Source organism: Cydia amplana, chromosome Z (genome assembly GCF_948474715.1).
Source record: "Cydia amplana chromosome Z, ilCydAmpl1.1, whole genome shotgun sequence".
NCBI lineage: Eukaryota > Metazoa > Arthropoda > Insecta > Lepidoptera > Tortricidae > Cydia > Cydia amplana.
In genome coordinates, this window is record NC_086096.1 from 19,476,925 (window position 1) to 19,495,729 (window position 18,805).

The following is an 18,805-nucleotide window of genomic DNA, read 5'->3' on the forward strand; positions in this document are numbered from 1 at the left end:
CGTATGGGCCGGTTTAAAAATAATCGGCGGCGGCGGTTTCCAAAAAAATGGCGGCGGCGGCGTAAAATTTGCATGACGCTTTCGTATACATATAAAAATTCAAATTAATCCGTTTGTTTTGCTGAAAAATGTAGTGAGGGTCTACTTATGTATGTATTTATATACTTACCTACTTAAGCAAGCTGTGCGCTAGTAATTCGGTTTCCCTAGTAAAGTAGTACTGTAAGTTATCTATTTATAAGTTATCTTATAAGTGAAATTTCTGTAATTTCTTAGACAATAAAGTTTCTTTAAACCGAACCACTGTTTACTCTTGTCGATCCCAGCTGGGCGCTCAAAGTTTTCCTCAATTCCCATGAACTATCTTACTTATATAATATCCAGTCTAGCGACAAAATTAATCGTCCCCAGTTTTCATTATTGTATAATTGATTAAATTAAGTGGCGGGTGCCACCTACATTCGGTCCGACCCGACCTAAAGGATAGGTACTAGCGTGATTTTTTCGGAAGCTTCCACTCGCAATTTCATGATCGTCGCTCAGGAAGCCGGAATAAATGATATATTCTAGCTCCTGCTGGCTAGTTAGGCGAATAATGGACCTCCTATTTTTGAGCACCCATGCATCATCATCTACACCGGCGACTTCAATAGGCACCACACACAATGTCGTTACGCTGCAGACGACACCAATTCTGGTACAGTGGGCTGAAACGCACTATCTGTTTCTTGTGCCTGATGCTCTAAAGATAGAGGCACCTTCCGTTCGCTCGCTGGAGGATCTCACTTTTGTTAGCAAGGATGACAAAGACACGATCTCGTCGATCTCTACGTGAACCGAATAATTCTAAAATACTTCACTAATAGCCAACACATATCATCAGTAATCGTAGATCATCAGAACTCTATGCCCCTTCTCTGTTGGAATTTCTATTAGATTTCATGCGGAGTCGAATGATAAACGCAGTTGGAAATAAGTGTAATATTTAATATAGGTACCTACATGCCTACTTATATTATTATACATTTTTACATGACCTGTTTACAACGAAAGTTGTTGTCGGGTGACAGTCAAAACAAACAGAGCAAAAACAGGGCCTTAAACAAATGCTAACTACATTCTAAAGACCGGAGCCACAACTTTACCTAGTATATTTATGTATGCCTACATGATCTTGATATTATTTACCATTGCATAGCATTGCACAAAAAACTGCAAAGTTAAAAAGTATTCGTGCTCTTGCGCTTTTAACAAAGCTGAAACCAACAATACCAGGACGGCCATAGAAAAACGTGTTCGTAAGATTTTGCGACAGCAATATTCAAGAGAGAGTTGGTTTTCGGGAATTCCGGATTATGCCTCTACGTTTTATGGGTACAAAATACGTAGGCTTAGCATGCTCTAGTTCACTTCCTACCGAAGTGCATTGTCCACAGTCAGTTTATCTAGTACCTAAAAGAGAAAACACAGGTAGAACACAAGTATTTCGAGAGGCATGAGTAATAGTCCGTCTAAGCTAACTCTGCACTGATTTCGTTGTCATATTTTCATACAAATTTGACAGTAATGGCGACACTTTAACGCTGCTTAGTATGAGCAAATTTATGTGCTTTGTTTTTGTAAAATTTTAGCATATGATCTGGTATGGTATGGTGGTGTCTCGTACTGTCATAATTTTTAAGGCTAATGGGATTTACTTCTGAAGGAGGCAAATCAGAGCCTTTTTTTTCACCACACCAGCTGGTAAAGGCTCTATTGAATGTTCAAAAACTAATAAGAAAGTTGCATTTTATCCACAAATTAAAACTGACACAAAAATTTAAAGAAAGTCTAAACAGGTAGATATTTTTTGTTTTCTATAGTGCTATTTGATTTAAGTTTCTATTGGTTCGTACATAATACATATCTTATTAGATTAGTGTTTACATCTGTTTAATTTTTTGCCAATTGCGAGCTTTCTGTTCGAGAATAGCAAGTACGTAGCTCTTAGGATTTATGAGATACAATGGTAACGTGTGGGCTTCATATAATTATGACTGTTTTAGTACAAAATATTGTAATGCCTATTTTTGATTCCGTCCGCTGCGCATTCTCATTATTCCGGCCAACAGCGAAATGAAAGCGAGGTCCCTCGGCAAGAACATTACTCGTTTAGAAGTTACCTCAGCTGAGCATTTTGCCCTTTTAGCTGAAATTATAAATCAAGCTTTTTGTTAAATGTTTCAGTTTAAACGCCCGTGGAAGTTAAAAAGTTTTTTATATATTTCGTTTTATTGTCGCCGGGTTTAAGCGTACTTTTTCCGTTGAACACACTTTATTTTGCTATGTTTGCTTCTAGCTATGTATTCGATCTTTTTTAATTGATGAAAAAGTTTAGGATACTTTAATTTTTATTGGTGTTTATTTGGAACATGAACCATTTCAAAAATAAAATGGATTATAATCTGATGGAATGCTGTAGGTACCATATCGGGAACGTTTGAAAAATATTGCTCGACGTTACCTAACTGCAAAATTAAACTTACTCGTACCTTTCAATAATGCACAGTTTAACTGTTACCATATACATATTATATTTTTTTATCACACTTCGAAAGTTGTTAAAACAGACCGACTACCGAAATTTAATCGTTCGGTCGATACTCGATACCTTGGTCGTTTACTTACTGCTGCCTAGCGGCAACACGCCGAACTATTTTTTAGTAGGTACTTAGCCTTATATGTCAAGTACCCTGACATATACATATGATAAATATAAAGTATAATTATAATAATAAATGGACATTAAAGTAAGTAAATTACCTTGTGCTGGCGCGTAGATATTCAAGTATAAACAGTCCTCGGCCTGATTTGTTAAAAAGGGAAGTATCCGTTTCAAGTATTCCAACCTCCCCTTTGATATTCTCTTCAGTACCGCTGTCTCGTTTCTTATGTCAGGAAGAACTTGAGGGCAAACCGGGCTGAATTCTTCTGCAATTTTAACTCCCGACCATTGAGCTCCTGACACAGGTGGCATAAACCTTAAGGAGCCTACGGGCGGAGATGCGTATGGAATTCCCCTAAATACTTCTACTGGTTCTAAAAACCTGGACTCAGGTGTAACTATGAACCCCCTGATGTCACCATATTTGGTGCGTACAACTCTGGAGCTGATAATAGGTTGTGGTGACTTAGAATCCATGGTTGTTTCACCTTTGACTAATCTGGTAGTCAGCACGGGAAACGAAAAGAAATATAATATTATCAACATTAACATTTTTCTGCGCCTAAAGCCACCTTTTCGGATACTAGTATCACACGTGAAAAACCAATGCTATGAGTCGACCATTTTAGTTTCTCAGTCGAGGATGTTGGCACTAGAGCTGGTTTATCTGTAACAAAACAACAAAATATAATGTCACAACAAACATCTGAAAATATTTTAGGCAGATTTTAGGCAGCAGCAGTATATAACCACAAAAGATAACTCTAAAAATTTGCTTAGAAAATGTAGAGTTTTACAGCCGCTATTAATCATTTAAACTACACCCAGAAAACCATACGAGTTTGCGCAATCCCAGGTGTGCATAAACTTTCCTTATATATTTTTTAGTATTATATTGTATACCTATGTTACGGGTATTCGTGTTAGAAGGTTAATTAAACTCAAGTTTACCCTGGTATAACTAGTATTACCCGAGCCAACACTGGGAGGGTATTAATGTCAGAAGTGATGATGCAACACCTAACATTACCCAGCCAGTGTTGGGTAGACCTAGATGTGTAGGTACGAGTAAACACCGAGTACATTAAAGGATGACTCACGCTAGACCGGGCCGGAACTTCCGGCGCTTTTTTTTCTATGGAAAACACCACGTGAACACCGATCAGCCGTCATAATAGTTATACCAGGGTAAACTTGAGTTTAATCAACCTTCTAACATTACCCGCAACATATGTGTATGTACATAACAGTACAGTGATGCATCAGCGTAGACGTTTACTAAATACTTATTAGTTATTACACAAAATTAAATAATCGGGGAGACCAAAAATATACGAGTACATATTATTCAAAAAACGACATGAACGTAAAAAAAACAGGAAGCAATACCATTAAGTATTATTAATTTTCTCAAATCTTAACATCATTTAACAACGCTTTTTAAAAATTAGTAACTAAACAAACAATGTACGAGGGGTATTCAAAATATTCTCGGTATGAGAATGAAAACAAACAAGTACGAAAAGTTTGATATTTTTATTTTTCAATATACTCCCCCCCTATGTTCATACACTTAAAAGATCGATCAATTATTTTTTTTAATCCTGCATAAAAATATTTTTTATCTTTGGTGTAAAAATGCTCCTCCACTGCCGCCTTCAATGCTTTATCATCGGAAAATTTATTTCCACGCAGATCCTTTTTAAGATTGGGGAACAAAAAGAAGTCGCTGGGGGCTAAGTCCGGACTATACGGTGGGTGAGTAACAGTTTCAAACCCACATTCAACAATAGCTGCCTTGGCAATATGAGCAGTATGGACGGGGGCGTTGTCATGCAGAAGCATAACACCTTTGGTTAACTTTCCTCGCCTCTTTTCTTTGATTACATCCTTTAATTGACGTAGAATGTTAGCGTAGTACTGTCCTGTGATATTTACACCTTTTTCTTTATAATCGATCAGTAATACTCCTTCACAATCCCAAAATATCGTGGCCATGACCTTGCCAGCTGAAGGGATGACCTTGAACTTCTTGGGATGAGCTGAACCCTTAATGTGCCACTGCATGGACTCTTGTTTACTCTCTGGGTCATAATGATGAACCCAGGTTTCATCTCCAGTAACTATTCTTTGCAGCACCTCATCAGGATTTTACCGCACAGGTCAATAAAATCGGAACAACAAGCTACACGCATGTCTTTTTGAACCCGAGTCAGCATTCGCGGAACCCATCTTGCACTTACTTTTGACATATTAAGATGGTCATGGATAATATCATGTACGGTACCAATAGAGAGATTGGTTACTTGTGCTATAGATTTTACCTTCACTCGACCATCTTCCAATATAAGTTTTTCCACTTTATCAATATTTTCTTGTGAAGTAGCTACTACAGGCCGGCCAGGTCTAGGGTCGTCTTCAACACTCTCCCTTCCACGTTTAAACTCGCTTGACCACTTTTGAATGGTAGATAAAGAAGGAGCAGACTCACGGTAAACACAATCCATTTCCTCTTTTATGGTTTTTTGATTTTTACCCTGTTTTGTCAAGAATTTTATCACGCATCGATGTTCTAATTTAGTTAACATTGTCAATTCCCACATGATGTTCATGTTTGTTCAGCAATTGCAGAAAAACAAAAGAACATCTCGGTTCGAATTATACTTTTTTTTAATGTCAATGAATAAACCTTAGCGGCCAGTAACGAAAGAAATTTTAGAAGAGGTTGTAAGATATCAATACCGAGAATATTTTGAACGCCCCTCGTATATATATATATAACCCGTATTGCGTTGTTACATTTATTTATATAAAACAAAGACTTAAAAATTAGTGACGGCTTACATTACATGTAGGTACCAGAAGTAGGATTCCCTGTGTTTCAGGCGGGAAATACGGCAAACATGGTTGAGATTAATTTTCACTTAGGAATTAGGAATTAAGTGGGCACGTGGTTAATGAGGTTTTAAGTTCGGTAGAGCTGTCCCGTCGCTGAAGCTAAGGGAATATTTGGTTAACCTAAATCTGTGCCGTGTCCCATGGATACCCATATCTACTTGTATCTTGGGTTATAGAAATTGTAATTTTAGATCTAGCCATAAGTAAACTTACCAATAATAAATAAATCACGTCAAATGAAAAACGTGATGTAGGTACCCAGTTATTTTTTATTATATTGTATTTGAAGGAATTGTGCAACGTAAAATAACTAAAAACAAGTGCCGTGAAATAATTTTTTTGGAATATTAGCTTTTAAACCATATTAACAAATTTAATAAAATCGCTACCTATTCATATTTTATTAGTCTAAGACCTTGTGAAGAAACTTTTAACATACAACTTTAAACGCATTAAAAGTACTACTCCTAAATAAATATTTAATATATTTATTACACTTCAACGAAAAAATGGGTTACCGTCATTGTAGCCAACTTTGCCTCCAGGGGAAACTTTGCCCAAAACGACAATTTTAAACAAATTCGTTAATGTAGAAAAATTTAAAATAGTTCTGGCGACCCTGGTATTTTTAGTAGAAAATAGGTTATATTTGTGACAATACTATATACCGAAAATGTGCATAACTTGACTTGGGAATTTTCAGCGAGTTGTCAAATATAGGGTATATTACTGCGGGCCAAATTTTGTTGAAAAATAAATGCTCGTAGAAAAAAATTGAGAACCTTCTGACAAATATTTCCGGGTTTCAGTTATAAAACATGAAGCATAGATTATGTCTATTGAGGTTTAAACTAAAAAGACCTAAAGACACAAGAGTTTTGGCGGTGGGCAATGTAATCCAGTGATGTACAGACCTATGAATGCCAACATTGCCCACCAACAAAAACGGCTTAGGGTTGTCACTTTCGACTAACTTACCTAACTTCGCAAGTAAAAGAAGGTTATGTTTATACACTAAAGTAAGTTCATAAATACATACTGAATTTAATTTGTCTTATTATCCTTTATTTAGATGTTTTATCCCATTAACGCTGGTAAAATACAGCAAAAATCATATTTATGGCCATTAAACTATTGTAACAGATTTTCTCAAAAGTGACAACCCTAGCATTTGTAAAATGCTTAGGCGAGTCTTGTATGGAAAAGGGCAAAAACGGGTAGGTAACATTGCCCACCCAATTTATTCAAAAGTTTATATACTTATCGCTGAGTTATTAACAGGGAATGGTAGGATTGCCCAAAAACTTTTTGTGATCCTTGTACATCATCGTCATAAGAGCAATATTTGAGCACCAAATTGACGTGGGCAATGTTGGCGTTGGCCATAACCCCGGATATCTTTGCCCGCCCTCTAAAACGCCAAAAAAGTGGATAAAAGCAAGATTTAAAAAAAATTCTTGGAATAAACTGACGGGTTCGATCACAATGGACGTGCTGAGCAAAAAAAGTCATATGATGTCATATATTTTTTTGGAGAAATTCGTCTTTTTTCGAAAAAAGCGGGCAAAGTTGGCTACAATGACGTACCAATATTACGTCAGCTTTTAAACAGAAATCTGTGAATGTAATACCAATTCGCTATTCGCTCAGTTCATAATTAATGTTCATTTCGCAATGCAATCTTAAAGAACCAAACGTACCTTCATTTCTGGTGGCATATACCTTCATGTCAAAGTCACTTTAATTTTGTATCACATGTTTTGTAATTCAGTCTGGGCAAGATGTCCTTGCTTCTCATTAACAAGCTTGGATTTTAGTTTAGTCCATAGAGTAATTTTTCTTTTAATCAGCATACTCGAATCGAACGTTTTATAGAAATATTTCTAAAATACTTCATTATCTGATCACCTACAACATAATTTACATTTTACTTTGGAACCAATTGCAATTAGGTACCATACTTTTGGTATATATTTTTGGATGCAGGTTTCATCATCCTTAAGTCTATAGGTAGGGTCTGGTGGGGTAGATCAAAGACGTATTATATTCATTCCGATTCCACGTGAAAAGAAGTCTACACAGGTTTATTTTTATATGGAATAGGAATGAAGTAGAATAAGTTTTTGAGTGTTAAAAACTTATATTATTATTTACCCCACCTGACCCTACTTCGTATTTATAGGTAAGTTTCATATATATTTTAACCGTCGGAGTATTGAATTCACGTAGAATATTTTAATAGGTACAAAAATAAATGTGAATGTAGGTCCGCCAATTATTTTCCAAGGAAAACAATAAGTAATAACATTTTTTTTATTGAGTAACCTATACCTACTTTAGTATTTTATCGATAACTTTTAAAGATTAACGGCTGATGTAGGTACCATGCTTAGGTGCGTAGTATTGTTGTAAATGTCCAAAAGACACTGCCGGATGGAAAAGACATCGGAACCTGAAACAAAAAAATAATGTAAAGGAATATGTTGCTTCAAGCGCTGCTTCGTTTGTTACAAGAAACAGGTAAGGAAGGTATAGGATAGGAACTCATATATTACTATCCCAGGCTGTCATTACCTTCTTTACATATAGTAAAGCCGTTGCTTATAGGGCCATTCCACGAGAATGTCGCTTAACATTTGCTATCAGTTCTCAGTCCTGACCTGACGAAACCTACGTTGCGGATTTGAATATGTCAACCTTGTAAATTACTTAATCCTAATGCTATTTTGAAAACTGATTGTAAATAAATGTTTAGTTAGATTTGCTATACCTCTATCTAATTACTCCTGAAAATGCTTTCGTGTGGTAATATTTCATGAGTTTCATGACTTGGCTAACAAATTGACATTAGGTATTCTCGAGCTTTACCCACTTGATTGAGGTAGCTGCCATACCTACACAGCAAAAGTACATTCTCGTAGAACGTCTCATTAATAGTAGGTACATAGGGTATTGATGGCAGTGTGTGATGTTTGTTTTAAGTAAGTACCTACTTTTTAAAGGAATGGCCAGAGACTGCACAGGATCGGGAAGACTGGAAAAAGTGGGGGGAGGTCTTTGCCCAGCAGTGGGACATTATAGGCTCCTAATAATAATAAAAGTACCTACTTCTATGTGTGACATTTCATAAACACAAGGCCGGTAATACAACCTAAAAACCTATAGTTATAACCAAAAAGTTCGGCACGGTCCGTGGCGCACTGTTATATACACTCATAATTATTTTGCTTACCAGGTAAAACTAAAATGTAGGTGAAGCATTGACAGCAATATTACTGTATAAAAATTCGAATAATAGTAAAAACATCGTCATTCGTAATTTACTCTTTAACATAGATCTAATAACATTCTAATTCTAAATCTTTTAGTGTGTAAGTTTGTGCAGTGTATTTTGGTTGAATAAACTGTTTGGGTTGAATTCAAGAGTTTTCTTCAAAACTCCAACGGAGGCTGCCCTATAACAAATTGGTGGCAGCGGTGGGATGACATAAGAGACTGACAGAGGTCTCGTCATTCCGAACTCAAAGGACAGCTTCCAGATCAACGGTTAGTCTCAGCACTGTCGCTGAGCCCGCATCGCAACCCCGGATCGACGATCAGCCTCGGCAACCTAGCCGAGCCCGCATTCGGAACACAAACAACATATCAACCCCACTCGCACTGCTCCAGGTCGACGATCAGTCTAGTTGTCTCTGTTGGATTCACTAGCCCGCACTTATCCCATCTTGGACACCTGCACGTTTCGAGACAACGTGACACCTCTACTACCTACGTAGTTCGCCGTGTGCAACCTCAATACGACGCATCGTGTGGCCGGTCATCAACCCGTTCGTTGCCGAGTGTCTGCGCATCGTCAGCATTCTGTGAGTTTAATTCAATTATTCGTGAAAGTAACTACATAATTCCTTTAAATTCAAACTAAAAGTGCATTCAAGTGATTATTTCAACAATTTCTATGGACAATTAGTTACTATTTTTACTCTTAGTATGATAATTAATTCTATTTTTAACATTTACTGATGTTCTGAACGGCATAATTAATGAGTAATCTTAAAATAGAGGACATAACCGAGGAATCTGACGAATATCAATCGGGTGCTGAGCGTACCGATCCGAATTCTACCGCGCTTGAATTAAAAGTAAATCAAACTTCTCCGAAGCTCCAAAAACCCAAAATGAGTGACAAAATTACTCTATCCTTCTTAACTAAATTCATTAAACCCTACAACGGAGATCGCGAGTCCCTACCGGCATTCTTGACAAATTGCGAAAATGCTATAAGCTTAGCCAGTTCAGAACAGCAGAATGTTCTATGTAAATTTATTTTGTCACAACTCGAAGGTAAGGCCCAAATGGCCTGCTGCCTGAAGACCTTCAATACATGGGCTGAAATTAAACAATTTCTCAAAACAACATTCGGTGAAAAGAAACATTCTACACATCTTCTTCTAGAGCTTCAGAATTGTAAACAAAATATTTCGGAATCAGTAACGGAATATTCACTACGCATAGAATCGTGCTTGACTCGAATTCTCGCCCATATACAATACTCTTGCACGGTTGCCAAGGAACTTCCAGGACGCGTAGCTGCCATGGAAGATCTTGCGCTTAACACATTCCTGCTCGGATTAAATCCCAACTTTTCATCTATAGTTAGGTGTCACAACCCCTCAAATCTTAACGATGGAATTTCATTTGCAGTTGAGGAAGAAAAAATATTTAATCTCAAGCGAACTAATACTAAGGCGGTCAAAATATGTGATGTTTGCCACAAATCAGGGCACTCATCATCTGAATGTTTTCGCGCTAGAAAGGAGCGAAATTCTTTCCATGTCCGACCTCAACTCCCTCCAAATCCAACCGGTCAGCCCTCTACTAGTTCACAGACTCAATCTCATTTTCAATTTCCAAACGAACCAAAAATTTGCGCCTATTGCAAAAATATAGGTCATCACATTAGTGAATGTCGTAAAAGACAATACAATAATAACCTTCGCCTAAGCAACTCAGCTGATTCACCGCAAATAGCTGACTCACGGCCTCAGATTTCCAGTGTAAGTTCACGTAACACTCAAGTAAACACATATCCATGCGAAACATGTTATGATCATTTAAACTAAATACGATTCCGGTTTCGTGTCTACCGGAATCGCGTACTTCTCATGACACGTTCACTGTCTCCCACGCCGGTTCCCAGCATCAAAAACGTTTGCCACCCATTACCTATACATCGCCCAATCGAAGCCACACTGAATCTCATACTAAATCTCGCACTGTATTTTGTACCAAATCTCTCACTGAATCTTATACTAAATCTCCCACTGTATCTTGTACCAAATCTCTCACTGCATCTTATACTAATTCTCCCACTGTATCTTGTACCAAATCTCTCACTGAATCTTATACTAACTCTCCCACTGTATCTCGTACCAAATCTCTCACTGAATCTTATACCAACTCTCCCACTGTATCTTGTACCAAATCTCTCACTGAATCTTATACCAACTCTCCCACTGTATCTTGTACGAAACCTCTCACTGAATCTTTTACTAATTCTCCCACTATATCTTGTCCTAAATCCGTCACTGAATCTTATAATAACTTCCCCACTGCATCTTGTGCCAAATCTCCCGTTATTTCTCGAACTAATTCTTCCACTGAATCTAGCCATAAGGTGGTCAAAACGGACTGCTCTCATTCCTATCAAGAGTTGAATGCACCCCATGATCCAGTTAATCACGAACAACCTACCAATTCTTTCGCTGATCCTTGTGCAGAAACGATTACCAGGACATACTCTGATGTTGTCTCTAATTCCAAATCCTGTAAAAAAGAACTTACAGCGGAATCTTTTCCTCCTCAACCCTTGCCATTGTCTGAAAATAAATTGGAAGCCAATAGTATTAGCCGTCCTATACCCTGCTATGAAATTAAGTCATTAAAAGGAAAAATATCCTTACCACATACTTATTTAAATACTCCCTACTCCAATAAAACTCTCTGCTTTCTGTTGGACACAGGATCTAGTGTAAGTATTGTTAAATACTCCAGTTTAGAACAGAAACCCCCACTCTCGTCTGAAATTATTAAATTGAAAGGTATTAACGACTCTGACTCCTACTGTGAGACTCTAGGTTCCCTACAATTAGGACTCTGTCTTACAAATCAAACAATTCACTACGAATTTCACGCTATTAAAGACGAGATAAATCTCAAATACGACGGTATCATAGGTAACGATTTCTTTAAATTTTATGACGCAAATATAGATTACAAAACAGACTCTATTTCTTTAAATGGTCAGCAATTACAAATTTATTTCAGTCAGCCTTCTTACATAATTCCTGCTAGATCGGAAAGTGTAATTGAATGCGGTATTTCCAACTCTGTCTTAGAATTAAATGGAAAAAATGAAGGATTAGTATTAGACCATATGTTTTGTGAGGGTGTGTATTTAGCCAACTGCCTAGTCGCCATAAAACAGAATAAACGCGTTAATGTATCTATTTTAAATACCACTGATTCCCCGGTCGAGATAAAGGACCTCAAGGTAAAGATTACTCCAATCGACTACTCCGTCTTTATAGAAAACCCCGCTGAATCTGTCATGAACCTAAATCATGCACCGTCAACGCCAACTAACCGCGTCCAACGTGTATTAGATCTCATTCGTCACACTCATCTAAATTCAGAAGAAAAGAAATCTTTGCTTGATTGCTGCAGTAGATACGCTGATATTTTTTATCTCGAAGGAGACCCTTTGACTCATACTAACGCCCTACAGCATTCAATAAATACAGGCAACGCCCCGCCAATTAATGCTAAGTCTTACAGATTCCCCGAATGTCACCGTCAAGAAGTTGATAAACAAATCAAAAAAATGCTTGACCAAAATATAATTCAACCTTCCATATCCCCTTGGAGTGCACCAGTCTGGATTGTACCAAAAAAGGCTGATGCATCAGGCCAAAAAAAGTGGCGATTGGTTATCGATTACAGGCGCCTTAATGACGTCACTATAACTGAAATCTATCCAATACCCCTCATAACCGATATCTTGGATCAACTAGGCAACTCTAAATATTTCTCAACTTTGGACCTGGTGTCTGGATTTCATCAAATTAAGATGGACCCCTCTGACTCAGCTAAAACTGGTTTTACTGTTCTTAATCCTAATGGAATTTCAGGCCACTTCGAGTTTTTAAGAATGCCGTTCGGCCTGAAAAATGCACCTTCCACCTTCCAGCGTCTCATGAATCTAGCCCTTTCAGGTCTACAAGGCCTACATTGTTATATATACTTGGATGACTGCATAATATACTCCCATGATCTTGAAAGTCACGTCAAAAAATTGCAACTTGTATTTGATAGATTCCGTGAATTTAATTTAAAGCTCCAACCTGACAAATGTGAATTTCTACGTCGCGAAGTGACTTATTTAGGTCACGTAATCACTGACAAAGGCGTACATCCTAATCCCGACAAAGTAAAAGCCGTCACTGAGTTCCCAGTCCCTCGCAATTCTAAAGAGATCAAATCATTTCTCGGCCTAGCAGGTTACTACCGCAGATTCATAGATGGCTTTTCCAAAATAACAAAACCCCTCACCTCTCTCTTAAAAAAGGACGCCGTATTTAATTGGTCCTCTGAACAAGATTTAGCTTTCAACAACCTGAAAGAAAAACTTACCACGGCACCTCTACTTCAGTACCCCGATTTCTCCAAATCTTTCGTTGTGACTTCAGATGCTAGTAACAGTGCCCTTGGAGCTGTACTCTCGCAAGGTCCCATAGGACGAGATCTTCCAATCGCCTACGCGTCTCGTACTATGAACAAAGCCGAATGTAACTACTCCACCACAGAAAAAGAGCTTTTAGGCATTATCTTCGCTGTAAAATGTTTCCGTCCTTATTTGTATGGTAATAAATTTCAAATTGTCACCGACCATCGCCCACTAACTTGGCTTTTCAACGTAAAAGACCCTGGCAGTAGACTTATTCGATGGAGATTAAAATTGGAGGAATACGACTATGAAGTCGTTTATAAACCAGGGAAACTTAATTCTAATGCCGACGCTCTTTCCAGAATCCCAATTCATGCCTTAACTCGCAGTCAGAGCCGAAATCAAAGTCAAATTCCTAATACTACATTCCAATGTCCCTATGAACAGTTCATCAAAGCCCAGTCTAACAAATCCACGGAAAGGTATAATACAAACATAAAAGAATATTCCGAAACCTTAGTCAAAACTAAATTGAACTCAATCGCATGCCCTGCTTCTCTTGATTTTGACTCTTCTATGCCTTATATCGAAGAAATTTTATCTGAAATCCCGAATCAAGAAGACCTCCAAAATACTGAACGTCAACCTGACACCGTCCTACCATTTCCCAGTAGTAATAAGATGTATTACTTCCTATTGACTAAAGTCCATCACTATGATGAGACAAATTACAAAACTATTTTTAACTTACTACAATCGCTACGAGATATCATATTACAAAACAACCCGACACTCACAGACTTGGCGGTGTCGGACTTTACGGAGCCATTTACAAACATTTCTTATGCTAAAATCTATAATATGATTGCATATGTGTTTCACAATACTAACATAACTATACACATTTACAAAAACAAAATAATCTATCCTACACCTGCAGAAATTCCTCAAATCCTTAAAGAAAACCATAACTCCACAGTCGCTGGACACCCCGGAATCAATAGAATGTTTAATCGGATTAAGGCTTCTTACTATTGGAAAACAATGCGCAAAGATATCGAAGACTATGTTAAGTCATGCAAGCTATGCCAAATTAATAAACCCTTAAGAAAATGTAATGTAGCCCCAATGGTAATAACATCCTCGAGCACCAAACCATTTGAACGACTAGCTCTAGATATAGTTGGCACCCTTCCAGAAGCTGGTGTTGAAAAATTTAGGTATATCCTGACTCTCCAAGATGACCTTACCAAATTTTCATGCGCGTACCCACAGGTCACCGCCACGAGCGAGGAAGTTGCTCGTAATCTAGTTCATTTCATGGCTCTATTTGGAATCCCAAAAATGATCCTAACTGACCTTGGCACGTGTTTTACCTCAGAATTATTTAAACAAATAACCAATATTTTTAAAATAAAGCCCTTATTTTCCACCCCTTATCACCCAATGACAAATGGTGCCCTTGAACGCAGCCATTCGACCTTGAAGGAATATTTAAAATCATTTGTGAATGAAAACCATTCCGATTGGCACAGCTATCTATTTACGGCTATCCTCTGTTATAATACTACCCCACACAGTACCACTCAATACACTCCATATGAACTTCTGTATGGCCACAAACCTCATATTCCTAATTCCCTATACGATACCAGTGACAGTCTCACTTACGACGAATATGTCCGAGCGCTACAGTACCGTATGCGATGTAGTCGAGAAAAGGCCCTCGAATACATTCTTAAAAGCAAGGAAACCTCTAAGCGATACTACGACTCACCCTCTCGTGAAACTTCTTACAAAGTTGGCGACCTTGTTTATCTAAAACAACACCACAGGCTTCGAAAAGCCTTATCCCCTATTTGGAAAGGGCCGTACAAAATAGCTAAAGTTCATAATAAAAATAACGTCACTCTCTGTATTAACCGCCGCCATACTAAATATCACGTAAATGAGATAAAGCCTGCCCATACTTGAATACAACCTAATTCTCAACCTCTCCTGCATAGATCATTTCAACTCAACCATTTCCATATTAAATTCTAATAGAATAAAATAAACTCACATCTAGAACACATGACTCAGGCCCTATCTCAAGTTACAAAAGTAAATTAACAACTAACCTACATGTCGCGTGTCAACCACCTTGTAAATGTAATTGAGAGCTCATTACTCACGATCTCCAATTACTTAGATTCTATTTTAAATGCTATTTTATTTTCTAAATAAAACCATCCTTCACCGTTATACCTATCACGAACTAACTGCGTTATACCTACTTTATTAGATAACCTAAACATTTGCACCACAGTGAATAGTGAATATTCCATCTGTCCTCTTTTAACTACCTATTTATTTCAGCATCAGTAACCCATGTTGTAAAACTCTTCTTTTCACCGAAATTCTCAAATCTGTACCAAAAGTATGTAACAAATTGATTTCTTGTGATGTCGATATTTGGCATGTACTTACTGTTATTTAGTAAGTACTTTTGTTCAATAAATGTTTTTGTTCAATAAAAACCCTGTCACTTAGCTGTAAAATGTAATGACAACATCAAAGACTATTTTGTGTCGGTACAGGAATTCTCAATCTTACTTCATAGAATATAAAAATTACTAACACTAACTTCACTTGCTTTTATTATAATTTATTTAGTTGTCAAATGTACCAAGCGCTTCTGCTGAACATAACTAGCTTTAGTATATAATAGAATAAGATTAACTATGTATAAGTATAATAAGTCATTGTAATGTATATTCACTAACCATTTACTATTAAGCCCTTTTAATGTAATTTTCTCACTCAGCTTCATCTATTCAAGATAAAGCCTCGTCTTATCGGGGGGCCTGTTATATACACTCATAATTATTTTGCTTACCAGGTAAAACTAAAATGTAGGTGAAGCATTGACAGCAATATTACTGTATAAAAATTCGAATAATAGTAAAAACATCGTCATTCGTAATTTACTCTTTAACATAGATCTAATAACATTCTAATTCTAAATCTTTTAGTGTGGAAGTTTGTGCAGTGTATTTTGGTTGAATAAACTGTTTGGGTTGAATTCAAGAGTTTTCTTCAAAACTCCAACGGAGGCTGCCCTATAACAGCACGTTAATGGATGTTTTCTTTATACATACTTAAGTTGGTATTTTATTGAAACAGTTCTGAATAGTAGTATATACGGTGAAAGAAGGAACAGAAGTTAGTAATACCGAAAAAGCGACTTTTTGCGAAAATTATGGAAAAAAAAAATCTTAGTTTCGCAAGCTATTTGTCATTTGTCAACACCTTTCTTCACTGCGAAAACATTAAATGCACAGGTCTACGAGACATTTTAAGATTTATATTATACTTAGTTGCTTTATTATTAAATAAGAGAGAGCCGTTTGTCGTTTGAACATTTATTAGTGAAAAATAAAATAAAAATACTACCTAATATATACCACATAAGAATAATCGACACTATAAATGCCTATACCGCTTCGCTTTTACAGGCCTCTAACTAATAGATTCAGATATGCAAATTTAAGTTTGTTTTCTCCAATATGCTCGGAAATGTTCACCTTATTGTAGCAAAAATAGTACCGGAAGTACTTCTTTATTGTCAAACTCTAATTTAAAAAAATAAAACTATCGCAGTCCTGTTCTAGCAGACGGGAAGTAAAAAAACACTACAGTAATAACTTATTACTGTAGTGTTTTTTACTTTTTAAAAATAAAAAACGCAAACAGCCAATTATTATAGCCGCGGGCCACGTCTACACGACTCGATCAGCTATCATTTCTGTAAAATAGGGATTTAACTACTGAAATAAGCACGAATGCAAATAGCACATGTGAATATATTGACGACTACCGATTGACAGCCAGTTTATTTTTCTATTCCTAGACAGCCTACATTGCACTCCTCCACAATAAATTATTAAATACACATCAAACTAAAAGGACTCCCTTAAAGAGTACAACAACAAAACTATAGATCTAACCTAGTAATTCCCTTAAGGCGGCATTGCCTAAAAGGACGAGCCTGGGGCGGTGACGGTGTGTTCGGTAAAGAAACATTTGACGATGGAGGTGCGCTAGGTAAAGCATCTTGAAAAATAGGCGACCCAGGTGGTGATTTAGAGAGAGAAACGCTCGGTTGAGACGCATGCTCCGGAGACACCACCATGTCTGACGTCGATCCCGCTGACCGCCCGACTGAGTCCGTCCGGGTCTCCATTTCAAGTCCGTCAGGGTCATTTGTTACATTAAGTTTACGAACTCTGTCATTATCAGGATTTGTACGGATATCAGGTTCCAAAGTTTCTGGAACGGGATATACAAGAGACTGTCTACCCGATCGCCGCTTCAATTGATCGACATGTCTATGTACCACTGACCCATCAGCCCCCTTGACGCTGTAATCACCCGACCCGGTTCTATGCACTATTTGCCCTGGAGCCCATTTTTCCCCCTTAAGGTATTGCCTATACCAAACCTCTTCTTGTAACCCTAGTTCCCTATGTGCTCCTCCCGCAGCTAACTTCTGCCGTTGCTGCGCCTGACGCACCACGGCCCTAGTGTCGGGCTTCAAAGTTTCGAGCTTGGTACGAAGACTCCTACCCTGAAGTAATGTGGCTGGACTCTGGCCGGTAGTGGGGTGAACCGTATTTCTATAATATAACAAATAAGTCCATAGAGCCTTATTTACATCATTTTTTTCATAAATTGCTTTTTTGATTACTCTCTTTAGAGTTTTTACCGTAACTTCAGCCAAACCGTTTGAAGCTGGATGATAAGGTGCAGAAAAGATATGTTCGATACCGAGTCCCTGGCTGAAATTTCGCATTTCGGTACTAGAGAAAGGTGGCCCATTATCTGAAACTATTTGTTTGGGTAACCCCCACCTGCTAAATAATTCACACAAAATGGCAATTACAGCGGTAGCTGTGGTACTAATCATGTGGAATATTTCCACCCATTTGGACATCGCGTCAATTACTACAAGATAAGTCTTTCCGGCAATTGGACCCATAAAGTCGAGATGAATTCTAGACCATTGCCGATCCGGCCAAGGCCACATGCAAGGCGCTTGCTTTGGTGGAGCATCCGCTTGTACTGCACACGCGTCGCACTCGCGGCACATGCGTTCTACTGCCTCGTCGACCCCGGGCCACCAGACATAACTCCTAGCTAAAGCTTTAGACTTCACTATACCCATGTGAGGCTCGTGGAGCATCCGTAATACCCGCTCCCTGCATGACTCCGGAATCACTAACCTGTAACCCCACATAACGCAACCCAGCTCTTCGTATAATTCGGCCTTCCTATTAAAAAATGGTTGTAACCCAATTATGTCACAATCTGCGGGCCAACCCTCTCTAATGTACCTTAAAACCCGTGCCATTATGGGATCCCGAGCAGTCTGTGAACAAACCTCACCATAGTTGAGCAACAAAGCCTGCTGAATAAAATGCAAGTATGTCTGCTCGGGC

The 18,805-nt window shown here is 37.8% G+C and overlaps 1 protein-coding gene across 2 annotated transcripts in view; it reads right to left on the reverse strand.

Moving 5' to 3' along the window:
• Positions 1 to 18,805, reverse strand: part of LOC134660799 (neuroligin-4, Y-linked-like) — a 113,815-nt gene that overhangs the window by 51,391 nt on the left and 43,619 nt on the right. Inside the window, exons 2-4 of one of the 2 annotated variants that reach the window (XM_063516595.1) lie at positions 7,987 to 8,054; positions 7,303 to 7,510; positions 2,803 to 3,371 (exon numbers count right to left, since the gene is read on the reverse strand). In XM_063516595.1, the coding sequence (XP_063372665.1) occupies positions 2,803 to 3,256 (454 nt within the window). In that variant the 5' untranslated portion in view covers positions 3,257 to 3,371; positions 7,303 to 7,510; positions 7,987 to 8,054. Of the gene's footprint in view, positions 1 to 2,802; positions 3,419 to 7,302; positions 7,511 to 7,986; positions 8,055 to 18,805 lie in introns of those variants that run through there. The other variant, XM_063516596.1, reaches the window with a different exon arrangement.